General features: G+C 35.5%; 1 protein-coding gene and 1 non-coding gene across 2 annotated transcripts; both read left to right on the top strand.

The window, feature by feature from the left end:
• The first annotated feature begins 866 nt into the window (after window positions 1-866).
• LOC124438937 lies at window positions 867-3,887 on the top strand. Its single transcript, XM_046989136.1, is given in 3 exon segments — window positions 867-974; window positions 3,061-3,351; window positions 3,353-3,887. Coding segments are annotated over 3 exon segments (879 nt in total). The 3' UTR covers window positions 3,833-3,887.
• Window positions 3,888-7,074: 3,187 nt separating this feature from the next.
• LOC124445422 lies at window positions 7,075-7,227 on the top strand. The gene has a single exon (XR_006948148.1). It is a non-coding gene; the product is annotated as a 5.8S ribosomal RNA (ribosomal RNA).
• Window positions 7,228-20,488: the final 13,261 nt, after the last annotated feature.

The following is a 20,488-nucleotide window of genomic DNA, read 5'->3' as shown; positions in this document are numbered from 1 at the left end:
TAACGTCAATAACTGTTCCTTGGCTCTTAGCCGTGTGGGAACGGATACATTGGTAAACCAAACTACGCACATACTATTTCCTTAACATGTTTTGTGGTTTATGAGCATGACTCAACAATATTTATTATCAAAACATTGGCAGTATTTTCATGTATGATTTTTAAACGAATCAAACACGAATGCCTTTCTTCCATGTTTGTTGAGTTCGAGTTACTCGCCATATCTCTTTCTTAGTATACTTTATATCTCAGTAACCACCACGAGTGAACTTAATGATGGAACTGATTTTTATTATTTTACAGAGCAGTATTTATACTCTTTATTACAAACAACAAATATTATTATTGGTCGGAGTAGTTCCTCTATATAACCTTGAGTTCTTAAAACTGACAAGATTTAGGTCTAAAACAGGCTTCTCCTATGTTGATACATAAGTGCAAAGCTGACAGTTTAGGTTTGCTCCCAAAATTTTGACAGAATTCTTCATTTAAAACTTACATTTCACTTTGACTTTATTAAGAATATCGCTTTTTTGCCACCTTTCAAGATGGTGCCCGTTAATAAATTTGCCTCACCATGACAACGGCAGTTAGATCAAAGAGTTCCGCACCAAACAAAATGGCGACATTCAAAATTGAAGGAGCGAGGAATTTTGAAATTCAACCGCAAAATACTAAAAAACTGCAGCTTTTTAGAAGTGACAATAAAAAGAATATCAAACAGCAAGTGACTTTCTATCTATTTTGAAAATTTTGCGACCTTCCTTGAGGTGTCCAACGAAACTCGTTTTTAAAGCATATTTTTGAGGCACAGATCACGGACTAAAAGCATCGGTGGAAGGATACCATCAGGAGAGACATGCAGCTATGTGGTGTCAAAGAAGAGGATACCCAGGACAGAGCAGCCTGGAGAAGTCTGATAGAACTGGGTCTCTGGCAAAGACCCGCTACCCGAGCAGGACACAGCGGAGAAAGGTGACCATTAAATATTGATATGCTTGTATGCATCTTTGCATATCATCATCATTGGTCAGTTGTCTTATCTTTTGCATAACTGAATTTGGAGAGACTCTTAATTTTATTATCCCAGTTTTTACTCTATACCCATGCTGTTTCCTTTTGTACACACCACAATCAAGGTCAAAGGGCCTTAAAGTAATGACATTTTGTATTGAAAGGTTTTGAAGTAAAATAGGAATTTGGTTTATTTGTGGGACAATATACCTCCTTGTATGACAATGACATTTAGTTCTTTCACTCACTGCTGTTTTTGTGCAATGTTGTGTGGCATTTGCACAAATACTATTGAGTTGCATAAAGTACAGGTATAAAAATTACAGTGCTTAGCCCAGTTCTCAATGGAAAAGGCTGTATCTAAAACAACATTACATATATTACTGTTTGCACTTGCAAATAAAGAGCGATCTTCAAAAAATTTTTCCCTCTCGTGCAACTCTCTTTTCTATTTGATAATAAATCTGAATGGTAGTTTGCAATTTTAAGATCTCGATTGGCATTAAAGGTTATTATTGATACCTGTCTGGATTTTATCGATTGTACATTGTTTAACCTATGATTTATTCGTGCCATGCTTATATTTTATTGCTTTAATCAATTTTAACACAAAATATGGGAATGCAAGAACACTTCGAGAGAAATAAAAATAACGAAAATAATCACTAAACAAATGTACAATAATACCTTTCAAATGAGTTGTTTGCCTAATGTTACTTGATGGAAACAAAAAATCCCGTTTAACTAAAAGTGGACACAAAAAGTATATCACAAAATACAATTCAACAGTAAAAATCAATGATATAAAAATGCAACATAATAATCTCCACTTTAAAATTGATAGAGAAGTGAACGGTAATAAAGGGGAGAACACAAAATTAAGATAAAACCAAAACATTAAAGATGGAAAACTTAAAGAAACGCAAACTCTCAAAGTTGTAAAATGTTAAAAACACTTTATATGTTGTTATCATAAAAAACAGTAAAATAATGAACCAATATTTGCAATTTATTCCAAAAAAACACTTTAGCAAGAACTATTGATTTCTTATAAATAATATTTTTAGAAAAAATTATTTCGATTGGTAAATTTTACCTTAGATTTTGAACGATTACGAAGAGCACTAAGAACTTCGATTTACTTCAACAAGATGGCTGCCAAAGAAGAACGATGACATGTGACTTCATAGAACCAATAGGAGAGAGTTATTAATAATATTGACCAATAGGAATATAGTACCCTCTTGTAGTATAATACATATATATTTGTACACACAATGCCTAAATTCATCTAAATTTTCTATTTATATTTGCTAAAAATTCCTAAATGTGCATGTATGTTGTACCTACTTATTAAAGTTTCATATTTGCAAAGTTTACTGATCAAAATTACAATATATACAGTAGAATTACATCTAACTATAGAACAAATGGTACCATTACATTATTGCTTTCCTATGATATGCAATTTGTTTAAAACATATTTGATTAACACTATTTAACAAAGCATTTAAATTTTCATATTTTTGCTAGAAACAAGCAAAATATTAAACATACTTTTACTTATATCACTTTTTCATTACAATCAATTTTCAAACAACATATACCATTACATTGATCAGTCTAAGGGCTTAGTTTTGATAAGTGAATTATAAAAAAAAACTTTTAATAAGACTTTTAAAAAAATTATTTACATTTTCAAATTTCTGTATAATATGCAAAAAAATACAAGATAAACTAAATTATATCTCTTTATGATTACAATCAATTTGAACACAAATGCCACCATTATATTGATGAGGCTATGTGCTTTCTTTTGATATGTGATTTATATAAAATATCTTTAAAAAACATTATTTAAAAAATTATTTACATTTTTAAATTTCTGTATATTATGCGCAAAAAACACAAGTTAAACTACTTCATATCTCTTTATGATTACAATCAATTTCAGCAAAACTGGTACCATTACAAAGAGGATGAGATGTGTAATGCAGTTAATAGCTACCTATGTGTAAGGAATGATAAGCATTAATCATTTTTATAGATCCACAAAACTTCTACATGGGCTAAACTTTCAGTTTATGAGCAATTTATATTCACGTTGGTCAGGATCAAAAGATTCCCTAGTCTCAAGATGTTATGTGATTTATTTGGAGTGTCAGAAACTATTGGCAGCAACATATTCTTGACATGGGTGAAGTTTCTTGAGAAGGAATTAAAGTTATTTATTCCATTTACCACTTTGAAAGACATGGAAGGAATAACCCGGCCTAAAGTTTACGAATCTAATCCATGTCTTCGTGCAATAATTGATTGCACAGAATTCTATATACAAAAAACCTTCTCTTCCTTCAAGTCAACGTCGGACACATAGTAACTACAAAGGCAGAAACGCCTTCAAACTATTTATTTCCATGTCACCGCTTCTACATATCAACTATATCTCTACATTGTTCAGTGGTTGCATAAGCGACAAGGAAATCATCAAGAGATGTGGATTTTTGGAAGAGTTAGCTGCAGGGGATGAAGTCATGGCTGACAAAGGATTTAATATCCAGGATTTACTTGCCCTTCAACATGTCCGTTTAGTTTCACCTCCAATTATGCATAAAGGTAATGTTGGCACTGGTGCAAAAAAAATGACAAGGAGAGTAGCTACAAAGAGGATTCACATTGAAAGAATTATTCAACGACTGAAGTCATTTAGTATATTACAAGGTGTAATCCCATTAACAATGAAACCACATATTGATTCTGTTGCGTCTATCTGTGCAGCATTGGTTAATTTGCAACCACAGATTATTGCATCACCTTAAAAACATTGTATATAGAAGTTTTAAAAAATATACAATAAAATATTCCTTTGTGTTAGAGATAATAATAATGGACTCCGTCGATTTCGACGTATGAGGGTTCCACAAAGTGGAACATCCTGGTTACTGAAATTATAGTGAAGGCAGCTGACCAGACTACAATCACTCGTACCTTTCACGCAACTACAACGCTGATATCAGCGTGACACAGTGTGACAAGGCTGCAACATTGCAGATGCAGATACAGTCCATCCTAGGACATAGTTTCCTCTACCAAATTTCCTTCACATGGCTTTGGTCAACCCGGGCTAGGTTTACAGACACATTGCCAGATGTGCCACGAGCCGGGATTGAACCTGCGCCGTCTGGCTTACAGCTCACGCAATTAACCATTCAGCCACCCGCCCTGTTAGAGATGCACTTAGATCAATGCAGAGTAAACAATGTGTGCAAAGTTCTGTGCCATTTATTTCTTTCCATTGTGGCATCCTTGTTACTGAACCATTTATGTTCCATGAGAATGAAATCATTGGGACATTTCTCATATTTTTCAATATCCTAAAAAATGTTGTGAGATTGAAAAAGTAAGCACTCTTCCCTATGTTATTGCATTGAGTATATCTTTCCTATTATTAAGCTCTAACTTGAAGAAACATGTAATTTCCATAATTACCTTCAAAAAGTATTTAATAAAAAGTGATACAAAAACAGCACAGAGATTTGAAGAGATTTCCTGCTGTAGGACCTACCAAATAATGCATATAGCAAGATTTATTTTCTCAATATATTTTATTGGTGGCATGATAAGAACTCACTTTTAACATATGATGAGAACGATGCTTTCTTTTGATGCTGTGCTTTTGAAAGGTGTAGTCCAAATATCTTCAGAATGAAAAGTAAAAATTCTAATCCAACAGTAACATAGCAATGAGAGTAGGCATAGTGCAATGGAAAAACAATTACTGTGAAATATATTCAAATGTCGATTTCTTGTCTTCTTTATCCCAAGTTAAAGAGTCCAGAACAAGGATATGCCTAAATATGAAATTGGTTACTATTGTAACATTACATGCTTTAAAGGAACACATGCAATATAGCAAATGTTGCTTTTCCTACCATGGTGAAATGATGGCCAAAAACCAGTGTAGGCTAAAATAATGGAATAAAAATTTATTTACATTTTTTTGCAAAAGATGCTACATTTGTTGTCTAAAGCATTTTTACCTTCTGTTGATTGGCACAAACACATAATCTTTTTCAAGTAACTGTGCACTGAAAAATTGTTCTGCAGCTTGGATTCTTTCTAGTCTACAAACATTAAATACAATGTATAAAAGTAGAATATTTGAAAGATAAGTGAAATATCATTGTCAGTTACTGAAACCTGCTTGATGTTCTCCCTTTCAGTTCTTGATCTCCCACAAGAACAGAATAGAATAAAGTGTCTACTATGGGGTATTTACAGCAGTGATCACTACAAATGAAATTATACAGTTCACTAGCATTAGTAAATTTACTTTGGTAGTGTAATCAACCTATTTGCTATTTTAAAATCAATCAATATTGCATAGAAAGAATATACCTCATTAATATAGACAAGATTGTGTCTGTGATAAGTCCCTTTGGTTGTAGACTGTCTAAGTCTTCTTGTTGCACATCAAAGCCAAATAAGACAACAGACTTCATCGGCGAATCACTGTTTTCTGTCTCTAAGATGCTTACCGTATCATCTAAGGAAATTAAGAAAATAATTGAGGAGCATAACAAAACATCCTGGCTCTTAATAAACCACTTGATACTTGATATGTGATACCTGCTTTGCATAAAAAAGCAGCCTCTTTTTCATCTTTGCTCCCCGGATTTTTTTATGAACATACTTTATCTTTGTGGAGCCTATCATAAGCAACATTACTGCAAATTAGCTTCAAGTAAATTTGCTAAGGTAACACTCAAATTAAATGCTTACCATTTGTACATTCAGAAGATACCTTGTTCAAAATTTTTTGAACATGTGTGGCACAACCTTGGTAAGCCAAAATTGTTTAAGCTTCAAAGAAATCTTTTGAAAGAACACTGGAGCATATGTCACTTGGTGGCAGAAAATTCCTCTCGTTGTCAAGACTACCAAATCACACTTTTTCAGTCCAGTAACATGCATGAGCAATTGAATTTGGTAAAAATAACTGGACTTTTCTTGAAGAAAAAATTTGCCATTTTCCCATCTACCACCAATGCCTCTTTGGGATCACGATATTTGTGGGTCCACGGACATTTATATTCCACTACAACACTATTGCATTTAGGCATACACTTACAACTTGTCATGTTATCAGGACTAGGACCAAGAAAAGGTGTCTCTTTTGAAATCACGAAGCCTTTTGAAATTAAACTAAGTTGTTTATGTTTATTTGCTTGAACACTATAGTAAGCCTTCCTAGCACTTTGTTCATGTTTCAGTCCCCAATCGAGTGGATTTTTAGGATCATCAACCAAATGTTTTCTCATTGTTGCGACATCTTTTTCTTCTGTTAGCAATTTTACGAGAGAAACATCCGTCTCATGTTTCTCAATGGAAATCTGCCTTGTGTAAGTATTCTTAACTTTTGAGGCAGTTATAAATCCTCTTTTATGGGTGTACCAATCACTACATTGAAATTGCTTTTTAGTGACTGAAGCAATATCCTCAATCTCCTTATTTGAGAAGTGGAGACTTTCCATCTTGAACGAGGAATTCCTAGTAAGCGCGAGTCATCAGCTCGCGTTGATTACGTCCCTGCCCTTTGTACACACCGCCCGTCGCTACTACCGATTGAATGGTTTAGTGAGGCCTCCGGATTGGCACTGTCAGATGAGTTCCGGCTCATCCGATGGACGTCAAGAAGCTGGTCAAACTTGATCATTTAGAGGAAGTAAAAGTCGTAACAAGGTTTCTGTAGGTGAACCTGCAGAAGGATCATCACCGTACAATAATATTTCGCTTGTGTTAGGTTGCTTACATTTACCTTCACAATCGAAGAACTCTGAGAACCTTATAAGTAAATGGAGGTGGACATTTCTACGTCCTTAAATGGGTGGATGGAAGCAACAATGTGGAAGCCAATTGTGTTGTGCAAACTCAAATAAGCCTCCCTTTGCCATTTCCCGGCCTCTCGCGTGTTTTTTCATTTAACTTGATGTTTGATTACATCAAGTAATGTGTAATTACAGTTGTGTGATTACAAAGAATTGAAGCCTATAATGTTTACAACTTTTAACGGTGGATCTCTTGGCTCGTGCATCGATGAAGAACGCAGCCAGCTGCGATACGTAATGTGAATTGCAGAATATAGTGAATCATTGAATCTTTGAACGCAAATTGCGCTCTTGGTTATACCGGGAGCATGCCTGTCTGAGTGTTGGTTATAAACAAAACTTCCAGGATGCAATGTCTTACTGAAAGTTGAATGAAGTGTCGTGGGGGATAGCAATATGCTAATGCCGTCGCGTTCTTCTAAGTACAGCACGTTTGTAGCCCTCTTGCAGCAAACAAGGCAAAAAGCTAAACTTGCAACCTTGTTGTGTCAACGTGAAATGGCAACGCTCGTGATGACAAGCCAAATTGTGCATGTGCATACATCTTAACCTCAGGTCATGCAAGACTACCAGCTGAATTTAAGCATATTAATAAGCGGTGGAAAAGAAACTAACAAGGATTCCCTAGTAATGGCGAATGAAGAGGGAATAGCTCAAATTCAAAATCTCCATTGTGTTGCAATGGCGAATTGTAGTTTCGAGAAATACTTTCCCGGCACGTCGGGCCTGCCTAAGATGCTTGGAACAGCATGTCATAGAGGGTGACAACCCCGTACGTGGCAAAGCCCCTTATGTTTGCGACGTGTTTTCGAAGAGTCGGGTTGTTTGGGAATGCAGCCCAAAATGGGTGGTAAACTCCATCTAAAGCTAAATATGGGCACGAGGCCGATAGCGAACAAGTACCGTTAGGGAAAGATGAAAAGGACTTTGAAAAGAGAGTTAAAAAGTACGTGAAACCGTTGAAAGGGAAGCGAATGGAGTTAGCAATTCGTTTGTCAGATTCAGTTGCATGCACGCAGCAACGTGTCCGCTATTGATCCGCATGGACAAGGTGGTTAAAGTGGTTTGATACCAGCATTAGAGCCAATATACGCCAATGGTTGAAATTTCCAGGGGACACTCCAGTGGCTTTCTTTTATTGCTGATGGTGGCCTCTGTATCTCTTCATTACGATATACCATCCCTGTAATGAAGAGGAGGCGACTTGATAACGTCCTCTCAGCTGCTGATCCCATTTCACAAGCCCTGTTTGGCTCATCTTTTTTTCAAAAACTGATGAGTGAAACCCCCAATACCACTCTGGCTGGGCACTTGGTGAACGACAAGCAGTCCTTGCTTAATGCTTGGGCTGAGGTGTTGCACACCAAGGTGGATGGGAGAGGATTCTCGGAGGCACGGGCATGCCCGCAGGGAAGTCGCTGGGTAAGTAATCCCCCCCGGAATATTTCTGGGGCTAACTTCATCGCTTCGATCAAGGCAAGAGGTGGGCTCCTCTCAAGTAAGTCACGAAATTCGCGTGGCCGACCTGGGGGAGATAGGCTTTGTGATGCATGCATGCGACCGGAGACGACACAGCACATCATCCTAGTATGTGCGAGAACCAGCGGTCCTAGGATTCGTAGGCATGATAGGGTCGTTCAGTTCGTCTCGGCTGCGGCTTAGCGAGCTGGCTTCTCTGTCATGGTCGAGCCTAGGACTGTTGGGCGTACTCTGGGCGTGCGGAAGCCTGACCTTGTCCTCTGGGACAGGGAAAGGGCTTTCGTCGCTGACATCACGGTCACTTCCGACCAGGTCGGAGGAGTTAAAGCACATCGTGATAAGGTCGCCAATTATGACCAGCCGGAGATTCGGGAATGGGAGCACTGGGGTATCCAATATTTCCTTTTCTGCGGTTGCCGCCAATTGGCAGGGTGTGCTGTCACCTCTCAGTGCAGACGTTTTTAAGTCTGTTCTGAAATGGTCCAGTTCGGGTAATTTCACTTCTTTCCCTGAGAATTTGTGAGGAAACATCAAGGATACACAGGTTTTTCCACAGTTCCACACTGACAGAAATGGATTGTCGGTAGAGCGGCATCGAAGTTAAATTTAATGTGTTGGCCGGCAAAACGCGCCAAATGCTTTAGAATTTTTTTAATTAGGTTGTTGGAATTTAGTATAGGTTGATTTACTGATTATTTTGCGTTCATGCCTTCTTGGTTTTGCTCTTCTCCTGCTTGTTTCGTGGGTCGGATTGTGGGGAGACATGACTAGATTTCATATAAGCTTTTTCAATTATTATTTTTTGGCATTTGGGCGATCCAAAATCTTGAACAAAAAGAGTAGATGGTAAAGGAGGCGGAGTTGGTGTACCCGACCTCGCCACTCAGGGTTTGATATTTCATCTATCACCACTGAGTGGAGACTCACTTAAAACTACATCTTTAAAGGAGGTGGGAAAATGGCTGCCCTCGCCAATTATTTGGTAGCAGGCATAAGGTTATGGAGCCGTGTGCACAAAAGGTTGTGGCGGCCTCTTGCAAAAAGTAAATAGAATTGAAAGAATAAAATCATCATTGGATGATCTACCATCTATTTACAAGGTAGAAGGAAAAAGCAGAGTGCTAGACCCATAAAGACCAGCCACTGTTTTCCTTAAAAACCAGCGTCCCATTAATTGGAAACTCAAATGAATATTGATATTGACATCTACCGTAAAGCAAAGGATAGCAAGATTGGGATTTAATTAATTAAGTTAAGGTGAATAAATAGCCAAATGCCTCGTCATCTAATTAGTGACGCGCATGTATGGATTAACGAAATTTCCACCGTCCCTATCTACTATCTAGCGAAACCACAGCCAAGGGAACGGGCTTGGCAACAACAGCGGGGAAAGAAGACCCTCTTGAGCTTCACTCTAGTCTGACTCTGTGAAAGAACATGAGAGGTGTAGAATAAGTTGTAGGAGCAATCCGTCGGTGAAATACCACTACTCTCATCGTTTTTTTACTTATTCGGTGAAGCGGAGCTGGACATCAAGTCCACTTTTTGGAATTAAGATCGCTCTTCTGCCGGTCGATCCGAGCCGAAGACACTGTCAGGTTGGGAGTTTGGCTGGGGCGGCACGACTGTCAAATGATAACGCAGGTGTCCTAAGGTGAGCTCAATGAGAACGGAAATCTCATGTAGAATAAATGGATAAAAGCTCACTTAATTTTGATTTTCAGTATGAATACAAAGTGTGAAAGCATGGCCTATCGATCCCTTAGTCTATGAGTTTTTAAGCTAAGGGTGTCAGAAAGGTTACCACAGGGATAACAAATGTCTTTACATATGATATAGAATTTCTCAACCCTCCCACCCTTAATAATTACTCAACCTTCTTGTTTTAGCTGATATATTACAGTTTCTTGCTATGAGTTTGTCTTTAATTTGTGGTTGTTTGTAAATAACTTTTGAATATTTGAATGTGCAAAGACAAAGCTAAGTATTTTCTTTTTATTCTGTAACAAAACGTATTTACAATTTTTTTGGATTTTTTGGGTGAATTTTCTACAATAGAATTTTATTATATTTTTTTTTGAATTTTTTACTTTGTTAAAACTAATGAAATTTAATTGTACTCAACAAAAACATATTATATCATTTTCTCCTCATTCATTGTTTATCTTTGTTTTCAACATAACTTATTTTAACTTTCTCTATAAAATGATATAATTTTCACCATGTATCATATAAAATAAGAAAACTTATTTTACATTTTTCGTATTTTTTTTGTTTTCATTCGTTTTCTTTTTATTTTTTTTGTTTTCATTGTTTTTTTTATTTTTTTGGTTTTTTTTTGTATTAATTTTTTTTTGGTATTTTTTATAATATATATAGATAGTAACTTTGAAAAAACATGAAAATTATGGCTTTACATAGCGCTTCATATTTTGTTTTGCATTTTTATTTTTTTTTAAAAAACGAACGACTTCTAAAATTTATTTTCTATTTTCTGCTTTTGCTCTGTCGTGTCTTCTTTTTATCTTTTTTTTGTTTTTCTGCTGAAGGCTCCTCTACTTTTTTTACTTTAGCTTTATCAGGTTGAAGAGATGTTTGTGATTTTCGCTGTTTCCTCTTCTTACCTTTTATGACTAATTCCTCTTTAGACTCGGAGGAAAGATTTGTCGATGACTCGCTCTCGAACATCTTTGCCATTTCTTTGAGATTCCTTTTCACTGGTTCTTTTGATGACGTTTCATCCTTCTTTGTGTAGTCAGAAAGAAAAAATTTTTTCATGTCTTGTGCTGTACCAGTAGACTTGAATTTTGAACTTTCTGGTGATTTACTATCTATTACAACAGCATACCTAGATGGATTACGCAACAGTGATGATGCAATCAAGTAGTTTGCTGAAATAGCAAATATTGCACCTGACATTTTAAAAGCATTCTTCATTAAAGTGTCTTAAATCTTCGCTTCCTACCTAATGTTTAACCACTTTCTTTTCATCATTATGATTAGGTGCATTTCTGCCTTTTTTGTTTAGTTTATCCATGGAATCCAATAATCCATCAAACTGTGCATTCAATTCAGTAACAAATTTGCTTGATAACTCACTTCCCTTTGATTGTTCCGTAAGTTTGATATTTCCAGTAACAGTTTCACAATATTGTGAAATTGCCACACGTGGCCTTCTCAACCATTCCGATGTGAATGGTTGCACTGTTCTTAGCACAGTTTCTTCATCTGGTGCATCTTTTGCTTCCCCATAAGGTGTAATGAAACTTCTCAGTGTTTGATTCCACCACAAAACCCCTTCTCCTGATTTACATGGAGATGCTTAGTTCCTTATAATTCATTAATCGCTGTATATTTATATCGCCATATGTTAAGTAAATTTGAAAGTCCATTGCACAATGTTTAGATAAATTTTGTCATAATTCAAATTTGACTGGCAAGACTTGAGACCGACTTTTGATGTTAAGAAATGTACCTTTTTTAAAGATTTGCATCTGGAGAAAGCAACATAAGCTCCTCCTGGAGCAACAACTTTTGAATCAAGCCAAACAATACATTCTTCTAATGTTTGTACTTGTGCTTTAGGTATTGTCAAAGCATATGCTGGCATGAATGGCATTGTGGTTTTGACAGTGCTTTGATTCAGTTTTTCATAGATGAAGGATGGATTTGTAGTATGTTGTTATTAGAAAGTTGTAATATTCTTGTCTTACGTTTCCATCTGTATTACTATAGCACTACGTTCATTAACATGCATTGCTCTTTGTTACGATTTTGTGTTATCATAACTTTCATACCTTTGTAAACTGGAATTTTTCCTAAATTACAATCACAATCAGCATATCCCAGCAAAGTATCGTTTGCAATAATTTTGTTTAAAACAACAGAATAAATTCTATCAGCTACGTTTTTCGAATCTGTGAATAAGGTAGCATTGGGGTACTTTATTAATACATCAACCAGGTCATCTTCTGTAGGTGATGAAGTACATAGTACTTTCCCTTTTTGTATTTTGTCAAGTAAATTTTGAGACAGCTGCTAAAATCTAATATGATTTAAAAAATTATGATATGTTGTGTCTTTGCTTCTGTGTTGTTCTGTTAATACAATCTTCTTAGTTATTCTGTTTAGTTCAGGCTTTTTCATTATTGAATCACAAGACTGGATTTTATCATTCACTTTTTCAATTGGTTTCAACTGTCTCTCATCACCTGCAAGCAAAAACACTGGGCGAATTGGTAATTCATAAATTGTAGCAATAATATGATTAAATATTTCTTTTGAAACCATGGATAACTCATCCATGAATATAATGTCAAAATTAGATAAGTTCCAGTTAAAGGTAGATATTTGAAAGAAGAATGTATTGTATCTGTTGTAATATCATCTGAGAAACAATCCTTGTAGTCAGTTGAAAGAAATCCTATTGGTGTTGCAACTAAGATTTTCCACTCTTGTGAACAGAACTTCTGAATACACTTTTTTATTAATTGTGATTTTCCAGTCCCTGGTTCACCAACCACAAGCAAGAAGGTCTGCCAATCGTTGAATGTATTTAAGTTGTTATTGTCTTAATACGTGTCATTATCGTTGTCGTTGGCATCATTTGTGGACAGTGATTTGCCGAGTCCCAGTCAATGTTGTGTTTTGTCAATCGGTGATGTTCGGCAATGTGATTTGTCTCTTTGTAGCTCGTTTGTGTTCAGTAAGTCTTATGTTTAAGTTCCGGAGGGTTTCCTCGATATAGGAAGCGTGGCAGTCGGAGCAGTTTATTTTTTAAGCTGCGCCTTGTCGTTTGTTGTGTTTTTTTGTCCTTAATGTTCGTTGGTACTTGTCGTCGCGTTGTGATTGGTTTATGTGCAACATGTATGTTGTATGGTCGTAAGATACGCGAGATTGTCTCAGACGTACCTTTGATATAAGGTATCGTTCCTGTTATCGTTGAGTTGTTAGTTTCTTTCGGTTCATTGTGCTTGTAAGTGTTGCGTTTGATGAAGTCAGAGTTATATTTGTTTTTGTCAAAAACTCGTTTGAGATAATTGTTTTCGTTGTGTAGAGCTTCCTGTTAATCACATATGATTTGTGCACGTCTTGTTAATGTTTTGATTGTGGTGGCTTTGTGTGATGTAGGGTTGTATGATAATTGGTCTAGTAGTCCGTCAGTGTGTATTGGTTTTCGATAACTCTGCTTCGTAGTTTTTGATAGTCATGTTTTACCAAACAGTCGAGAAAAGGAAACGCTCCATTTATTCAACATCTTTGGTAGATTGTATGTGGCTGTTGTGTTTATTGATGTGAGTGAGAAAGTCATCAATGTCGTCGGCATGTAATGCAGTGATGGTTATAATATAAAATATCTGTAAGCGTTATATTAGTCCTTGTAAATCCACGTTCTTTAAACTAAAGTCCCATAAAGATGAAGAAAAATCGGTACAGAAAACTATTTTTATCGGGTGTATTGAATTGTTAGCAATAAAGAGAGCACTTAAAATGTCTTTCCTAGCGTCGAAAATTTTTACGCTACTATTGATTGTAAAACAAATCCTTATGAACAACGAAGAACTAAATGATTTCAAATTTCTTAATTGTATATGGCCACAAAACAAGACGTGGTCCATCATTGTTAAATTAATCTTTATGCCCTTTTTTTAAGAATATGTAAGAGCTTTACTATTAAAACCATTTTACCTACATGCATAAGAAAACTAAAAAATATCTACGTTAGGTAAAATTTTGTGGATATTTATCAGTCAATATTGATATCTCAGGCTTACCTACTTCAAGTACATTTATTTCTTGAATAGTGGAACCAATGGAGTTATTAGCAACTCATACGTATTTTCCAAAATCCGATAATTTGTGTATTTTAACAGTTCTTGTCGTATGTGTGCCTGGGAGGATATTGCCTTCTTTTTTCCACAAAAACTTCGGTGGCGGTTTTGCCCTGACATTGCACCTAATTACCATTGCATCACCTATTTGAGCGACAATTGTTTGTTTCAGCGTTTCAGGAATGGGTTTGTCTATAAAGAAATTCAATTTTCAGAGAAAAAGTACTGCAAAATACACAGCATACATGAAAGTAATAATGTAAATGGTTTGAACCCGGGAGTATCGTTACATGTTTGTAAATGTAGTTCGTCCAGGTTGGTATAGTCCTGAGAAGGACTGTTTTTGTTGTTGTTGACTGACGTTTCGACAACCTTAGCGGTATTCATCTTCAGAGTCAAAATGGCAGCGGTAGCCATCTTCAGAGTTCATCTTTCAACCTTAGCGGTAGTCATCTTCAGAGTCAAATTTTGACTTAATTTAGAAAGGATGATCATGTGCTTTTTCGTAAGAAGAAATTCTTTAGAGTTAATCTTACACTTAGAATAAGCGTGTGCAAGACTTGATACTCATAATGTTCGGCATTGCTTCGCTAATATGTGGCTGAAATTTTCTTAACTGCCACCAAAACATTTTAAACTCGGAAAATATTTCTTACGTCTGTTACGTGCGTGGTCCCGAAAGAATAACTATTAATTTTGGTTCTATTTCCACACGCAACAAAGATAGTGTGAACCAGTTATATTTCTCAAACCATTTATTAATCAACGCGTAAATATTAAAGTAGATAAGTGTCTTAATAATAATATCAATAAGTATGAGTAAAACTTATCTCCTCTGTCTGAGTACAACCGCGAGTCTTTATTCTTGAGCGTTCGTGAGTCCAACAATGACACACAATAGTTTTCCAAATAGATTAAAGGCACAGAAGCCAAGATAGTTATGGCACAGAAGCCAAGATAGTTGTCTGGTAGATTGTAGCTTGTCAACCAACTTCGATAGGCTATGCCTCCTAAGTTTGTCTCCTCGTAGCTTGTGCTCGTAGGTTGTCCTCGTAGGTTGTATTCGTAGGTTGTACTCAGTGGTGTAAACTACTCATATATATATAATATCTAATGGGAAGTATTGTGGTTTTGTGACCTACATCCCATACGCAATACAGTATGTTACAGCAAGATATAGTTAACCACAATAACAACAAATGCAGTTGCGGTTCTAAAATATGTTTACCCATGTAAGCAAGCTTCTAGCGCATGCAAGCAAGCTTCTAGATAATGTCCTAATTAGTAATATATGAAATTATAATATGATGTAACAATGATATTACATGATAGTAGTTGCTATCATGTAACAACTTCTACACTACACTATTGTGTGTACAGGAATACAATGACGTAATAACCAGATAACAAATACGGCTAACCTGACCTTTATTCTTCATTTGACTCTGAAGATGACTACCGCTAAGGTTGTCGAAACGTCAGTCAACAACAACAAAAACAGTCCTTCTCAGGACTATACCAACCTGGAAGATCTACATTTACAAACATGTATACATGAAAGTATTATAAAAACAATAGACATGTAATGCATCGCACACTATTGCGATGCTGCTCTTAAATAAAAAATGCGTCTGTGCTGTTGCTATTAAAAACAGTTGTGTGAGGTCTGTCCTGTTTATACTGAACATGGGATTGTTCGCTCACAACCCCATGTTCAGTATGGAGCTCTCCCTTTGCACCCATACTTGCTAACATTTTCATGGGCTCACATGAACGAAACTGGCTAAACAACTACAACGACACTAAACCACTATTTTACCGCAGATACGTTGACAATATTTTTTGTGTTTTTACTAACGAAACTGAGGCCATGAAGTTTTATAATTACATTAACACACAGCACGCAAACATTAGATTTTCGTTTGAAACTGAACAACAAGATCAACTGCCATTTCTTGACATTTTACTAACAAAATCTCACGACAGCTGTACAACATCTACATACCACAAACCAACATACACAGGACTTCAGACGAACTATTTTAGTTTCACACCACTTTCATACAAAACCGGACTTAAACGCACACTAATCGACAGAGCATACAAACTTAACAATACGAACAATGGCTTTCAACGAGATATAAAAAACATCACATCCACTGTTTTACGAAACTATTTCTCACTACACTTTATTAACAGAACCGTAAAACGATATCTCGACAACAAACAAAGCAACAACCTCAAACTAGGCACCGAAACTCCTGACACGACGATCACAACCAACACAAATGAAAATTCATAAAATAACAACTCTATACTTCAAACTACCATACATCGGACATTACTCACGACACACACAACGCAGACTTACAAACATTATGAAACGCTTCTGTACAGATATTGACATTCGACTAATTTTCACATCATTCAAAATCAAAAACCTTTTCTCATTCAAAGACCCAATGCCAGATTCAACTAAATCTATGGTGGTATATGAATTCAATTGAGCGGGATGTAATTCCCGATACATTGGCGAAACTTCGCGCCATTTATCCACCAGAATCATGGAACATAACACAACAGACAAAAACTCTCATATCTACCGACACCTTCTTAAATCTCACTCATGCAAAACCAACTATTGTTTCACTTGTTTCAAAATCTTCGACACTGCCGACACCTCATTCACCCTTAAAATCAAAGAAGCACTCCACATCAACAAAACTAACCCTGACCTCAATGTTCAAGTTTTTAAATTCAATACAATATTTAGTTTATAATACGCTCGGACGCTCCTCATTAATTTATCTTATTTCTTTTATTGTTGTAATTTATGTATCATATTACTTTTATATAAACCCTGTATCACATATTATTTCACCCATACTGAAGATGGCATCATGAGATGTCAAAACACATCTATTTTCAAAAAAGTTGTCGTTTATATTAAATGTGCATTCTATTTTCATGTACCCATTTAATATGAGGAGCAGGATTCCCTTCAGCTTCACATACCAGGTTCAATGTGTCATTTATTTTTACGTCGTGGCTTGTTGCTGAGAGATTAGTTATATTTGGTGAAACTGCAAACACATGAAATAATCATCAGCACCAGCAGAAATGGGTTTTATCGTGTTTTTAAAAGATCTCGAAAAGTCAAATTTGGTCATGCTGTGTATACGTTTTTAACATTAGCATTATTAATCTCTTTACAAAGTCTGAACACTTAAATATTTGCATGGCACTACCAAACTTGCGGTCTGGCTACACCACTTGAATCAACGCATCACCTATGACCTTTCCAACTTAAAAGATCACTAAAATCAAATTTTTACTTGCATTAATTATTTTTAGCAAAAGTGATGAATACCTGACATTTAGTAATTTTGGCAATTTTTAGAGTAAAATCAAAAATAAAAGGCTGTTTTAACGTTTGAAAGTTGACGTCCGTTATTAAATTCTTTTCGAGCGCTAAAAAGAACAGTGCGACGTCATTTTCTTCATGCAAGAAAGAATTAATGTAAGTTACGACACAGAATTTACAATGCTATCAACAAGCTGTGTTGTGTAGAGCTTATAGCAATGAATAAAATCCTCATACGCTTATCTTTGCATACAAATTCTGTAAATGTATTAGAAATAGAGCTAGCAGAAAATGTGCAAATTTCCACTAGTCAGGAATATCCGTTTTAGGATTGGCTGTGCATTATTATCTAACTAAATCCAAATGAAATCTAATAGAATCAACTGAAAAGTTTAAAAATCATATGCTTGTGCTGAAGAAGGGTAAGGGTCCTCAGTGGTATGTGGTACTATTAAACATAATCGTTATTTAACTTTTGAAAAATTAATCAACATTGTCAAAAGTCAAATCTTTATGTGCGTCAATAAACAAATCATTGCAAACAAAAATCATATGAATTGTCACATCGTGAAACTCTGTAAATGATGTTGATATGGCTTTGTCAACACATTGATTTGTGCGCTAAACTAAAAAGCAACAAAATCCAGAATGTAAAAAATCAATTCACATAATATAAACTATGAACATGTTTTAATACATTTAGCCAGCCTATTTGGAAGATCTAATTCCAGTAAACAAAAATTTAAACGGAGAAACATCTCCTGCCATGGTTATATGGATTTAATTACAATAATATGAAGTCAGTCTTTCTTTATCAGTTCCTCTACTATATAGTACAAAACGTTGACATAAATAAATCAAGAAGTAGCTGTTCTAATTGCCCTATAGTGTTAAGTATTTATGTAAAGGAGAAAGTTTGTATCATAGTTCAAATTAAAAATGAGAACTTTTAGCTCCTTATTATTGACTGTTTAGTCATAGTGTCAGGTGTTGATTTCCTTTTTTTGGGTCCATTTTCTTTTAACTTTTTAGTTTTATCTCTCAACTGGTCATTGATATGCAATAGTTGAGCAAATTTCTTTACAAGCTGGTGGCAGCATTTTCTTTCACATTCTAGTTTCACTTGTATATTATTGTTCAACACCACAATGATCTGCAGAAAATAATCTGAATCCTGCAGTTTGGACATTCAGTGCGTGCAGGTACATGTAATGACATTTTCCAGTTTTCTGTGAGTTTCTTCTCGTTCAAGGATTGTATACAATGAATTGGCACGTTTTTAGAATGATTAACCCACAAGGAAATTCAAAGAACATCAAAAGAAGTGTTGGAGAGAAGTCTTGCCAGAACTATCAAATTTACTCACTTCATGCGGAGTTCTTTAATTTCACAATTTTCTGTAAAAACTTGTACCAGAACGGAGAACAGCTTTACCTTCCCCAACATTCCATGTGTTTAATAACGCGTGTATATATTCGTACTTCGATGTGACCATCTCTGTTGCAGGAAAGTCATTGTGGTACAGAATTTAGCACAAGTTTTAAATCCAATTCCTTTAATATCTTAACATATTTGTCAATGAAATTGGTTGAAAATATATGCATTCAAAAGACCTCAAAACACTAATCATCGTATCATGACAGCGTGTTTTTAAATGTGTCACACAATTTTCTGTGGAATGGCATTGCTAAATGTAAATTCTAAATATTTCTTGGACGTCACAGCAACTTCATTAACTGGATCTAGTAGTGTCTCATCGAATAACTAGAGTTTTGTCGCGGTCGTCTTGTTTAAAATTCAATAAGAAAGTCAGGTAGTTTGCAAAGTTCCCTTGCTTTCATCAATGTGGTATCAAACAAAGCTCGTTGTTCGAACTGATGGTAAAAATTTGGCAAATGCACGATTCGGTAAAGTTGCAAGATACTTCAACGTTCCAATTAGGCCACTTGTTAAACTATAATTGGCAGCTGATTTTGTGAATTGTTAACACAATTATCTAGTGAAGTTTTTCGAGTATGGTTAACGATGATTTAGTAAATGGAATTTGTTTTGCCTCGTGCTCCAATGTGTGCAAAGAATTGGGAAAAGCGGCTTAAGTATTACAGGGAAAGGCAGCGTTCTATTTATATATACATTTCAATTAGGCGGCTGCTATAATTCAAAAAGAGTTAGTGGGGAATCTTACGCATGATTTCCTACCATTTAGCAAACTGTTTTGAGAATAAAAATGCAAAAATAAACACAAAAATGTCTACACTGTCAGCCAGGAGAGTGTTAGGTGGAAAAAGACGAAATATAAATTTTAGAAGTATTTTATTACATCTCTCTACTACTCTATTTGCTTGCAGCCAGTATTCTGTTAGGGTATACACGGTTTAATTCTCCACATCTGAAGAATAGATTTGAACACTTTCGATATGAAATATTTAGCGTTATCAGTCTTTAAAGTCATAGCATAAACGTGAGTTGAAAATACTGAATCTGGCCATTTAAGGATTCTAGATGATGTTATGGTGTTAACGATTTCCACTTTTACCCATCTTGAATAATAATCGTTGAGAACTAATGCATAGTCTCTTGTAGGGAATGGACCTCAAACGTCGAGTGCGAGGCATTCCCAAGAGCCGTTGGTAATGGTGTTCATCAAATTGATGTAGATGGATTTAGTTAGCCAGTAATTTACATGCATGACAACCTTCAACAAATTCTAGCATTTCTTTAACCATGCCTGGCCACCACATTTTAGATCTTAAGTGATGTTTACATCTGGTAATTCCTGGGGGGAATAATGTTGGTTATATAAAGCTCATTTTCGTATGTTTCTAAATGTATCTGATAGTTTATAGTGGGTGTTCTTAACTATACACATACGAATTAGTTTCATCTCTATGTCATTTTCAAATGATGAACGAA

Source organism: Xenia sp. Carnegie-2017, unplaced genomic scaffold (genome assembly GCF_021976095.1).
Source record: "Xenia sp. Carnegie-2017 unplaced genomic scaffold, XeniaSp_v1 HiC_scaffold_1, whole genome shotgun sequence".
Classification (NCBI taxonomy): Eukaryota; Metazoa; Cnidaria; class Anthozoa; order Malacalcyonacea; family Xeniidae; genus Xenia; species Xenia sp. Carnegie-2017.
The sequence above is the reverse complement of the archived record's forward strand: the minus strand, read 5'-3'. Positions and strand labels throughout refer to the sequence as shown.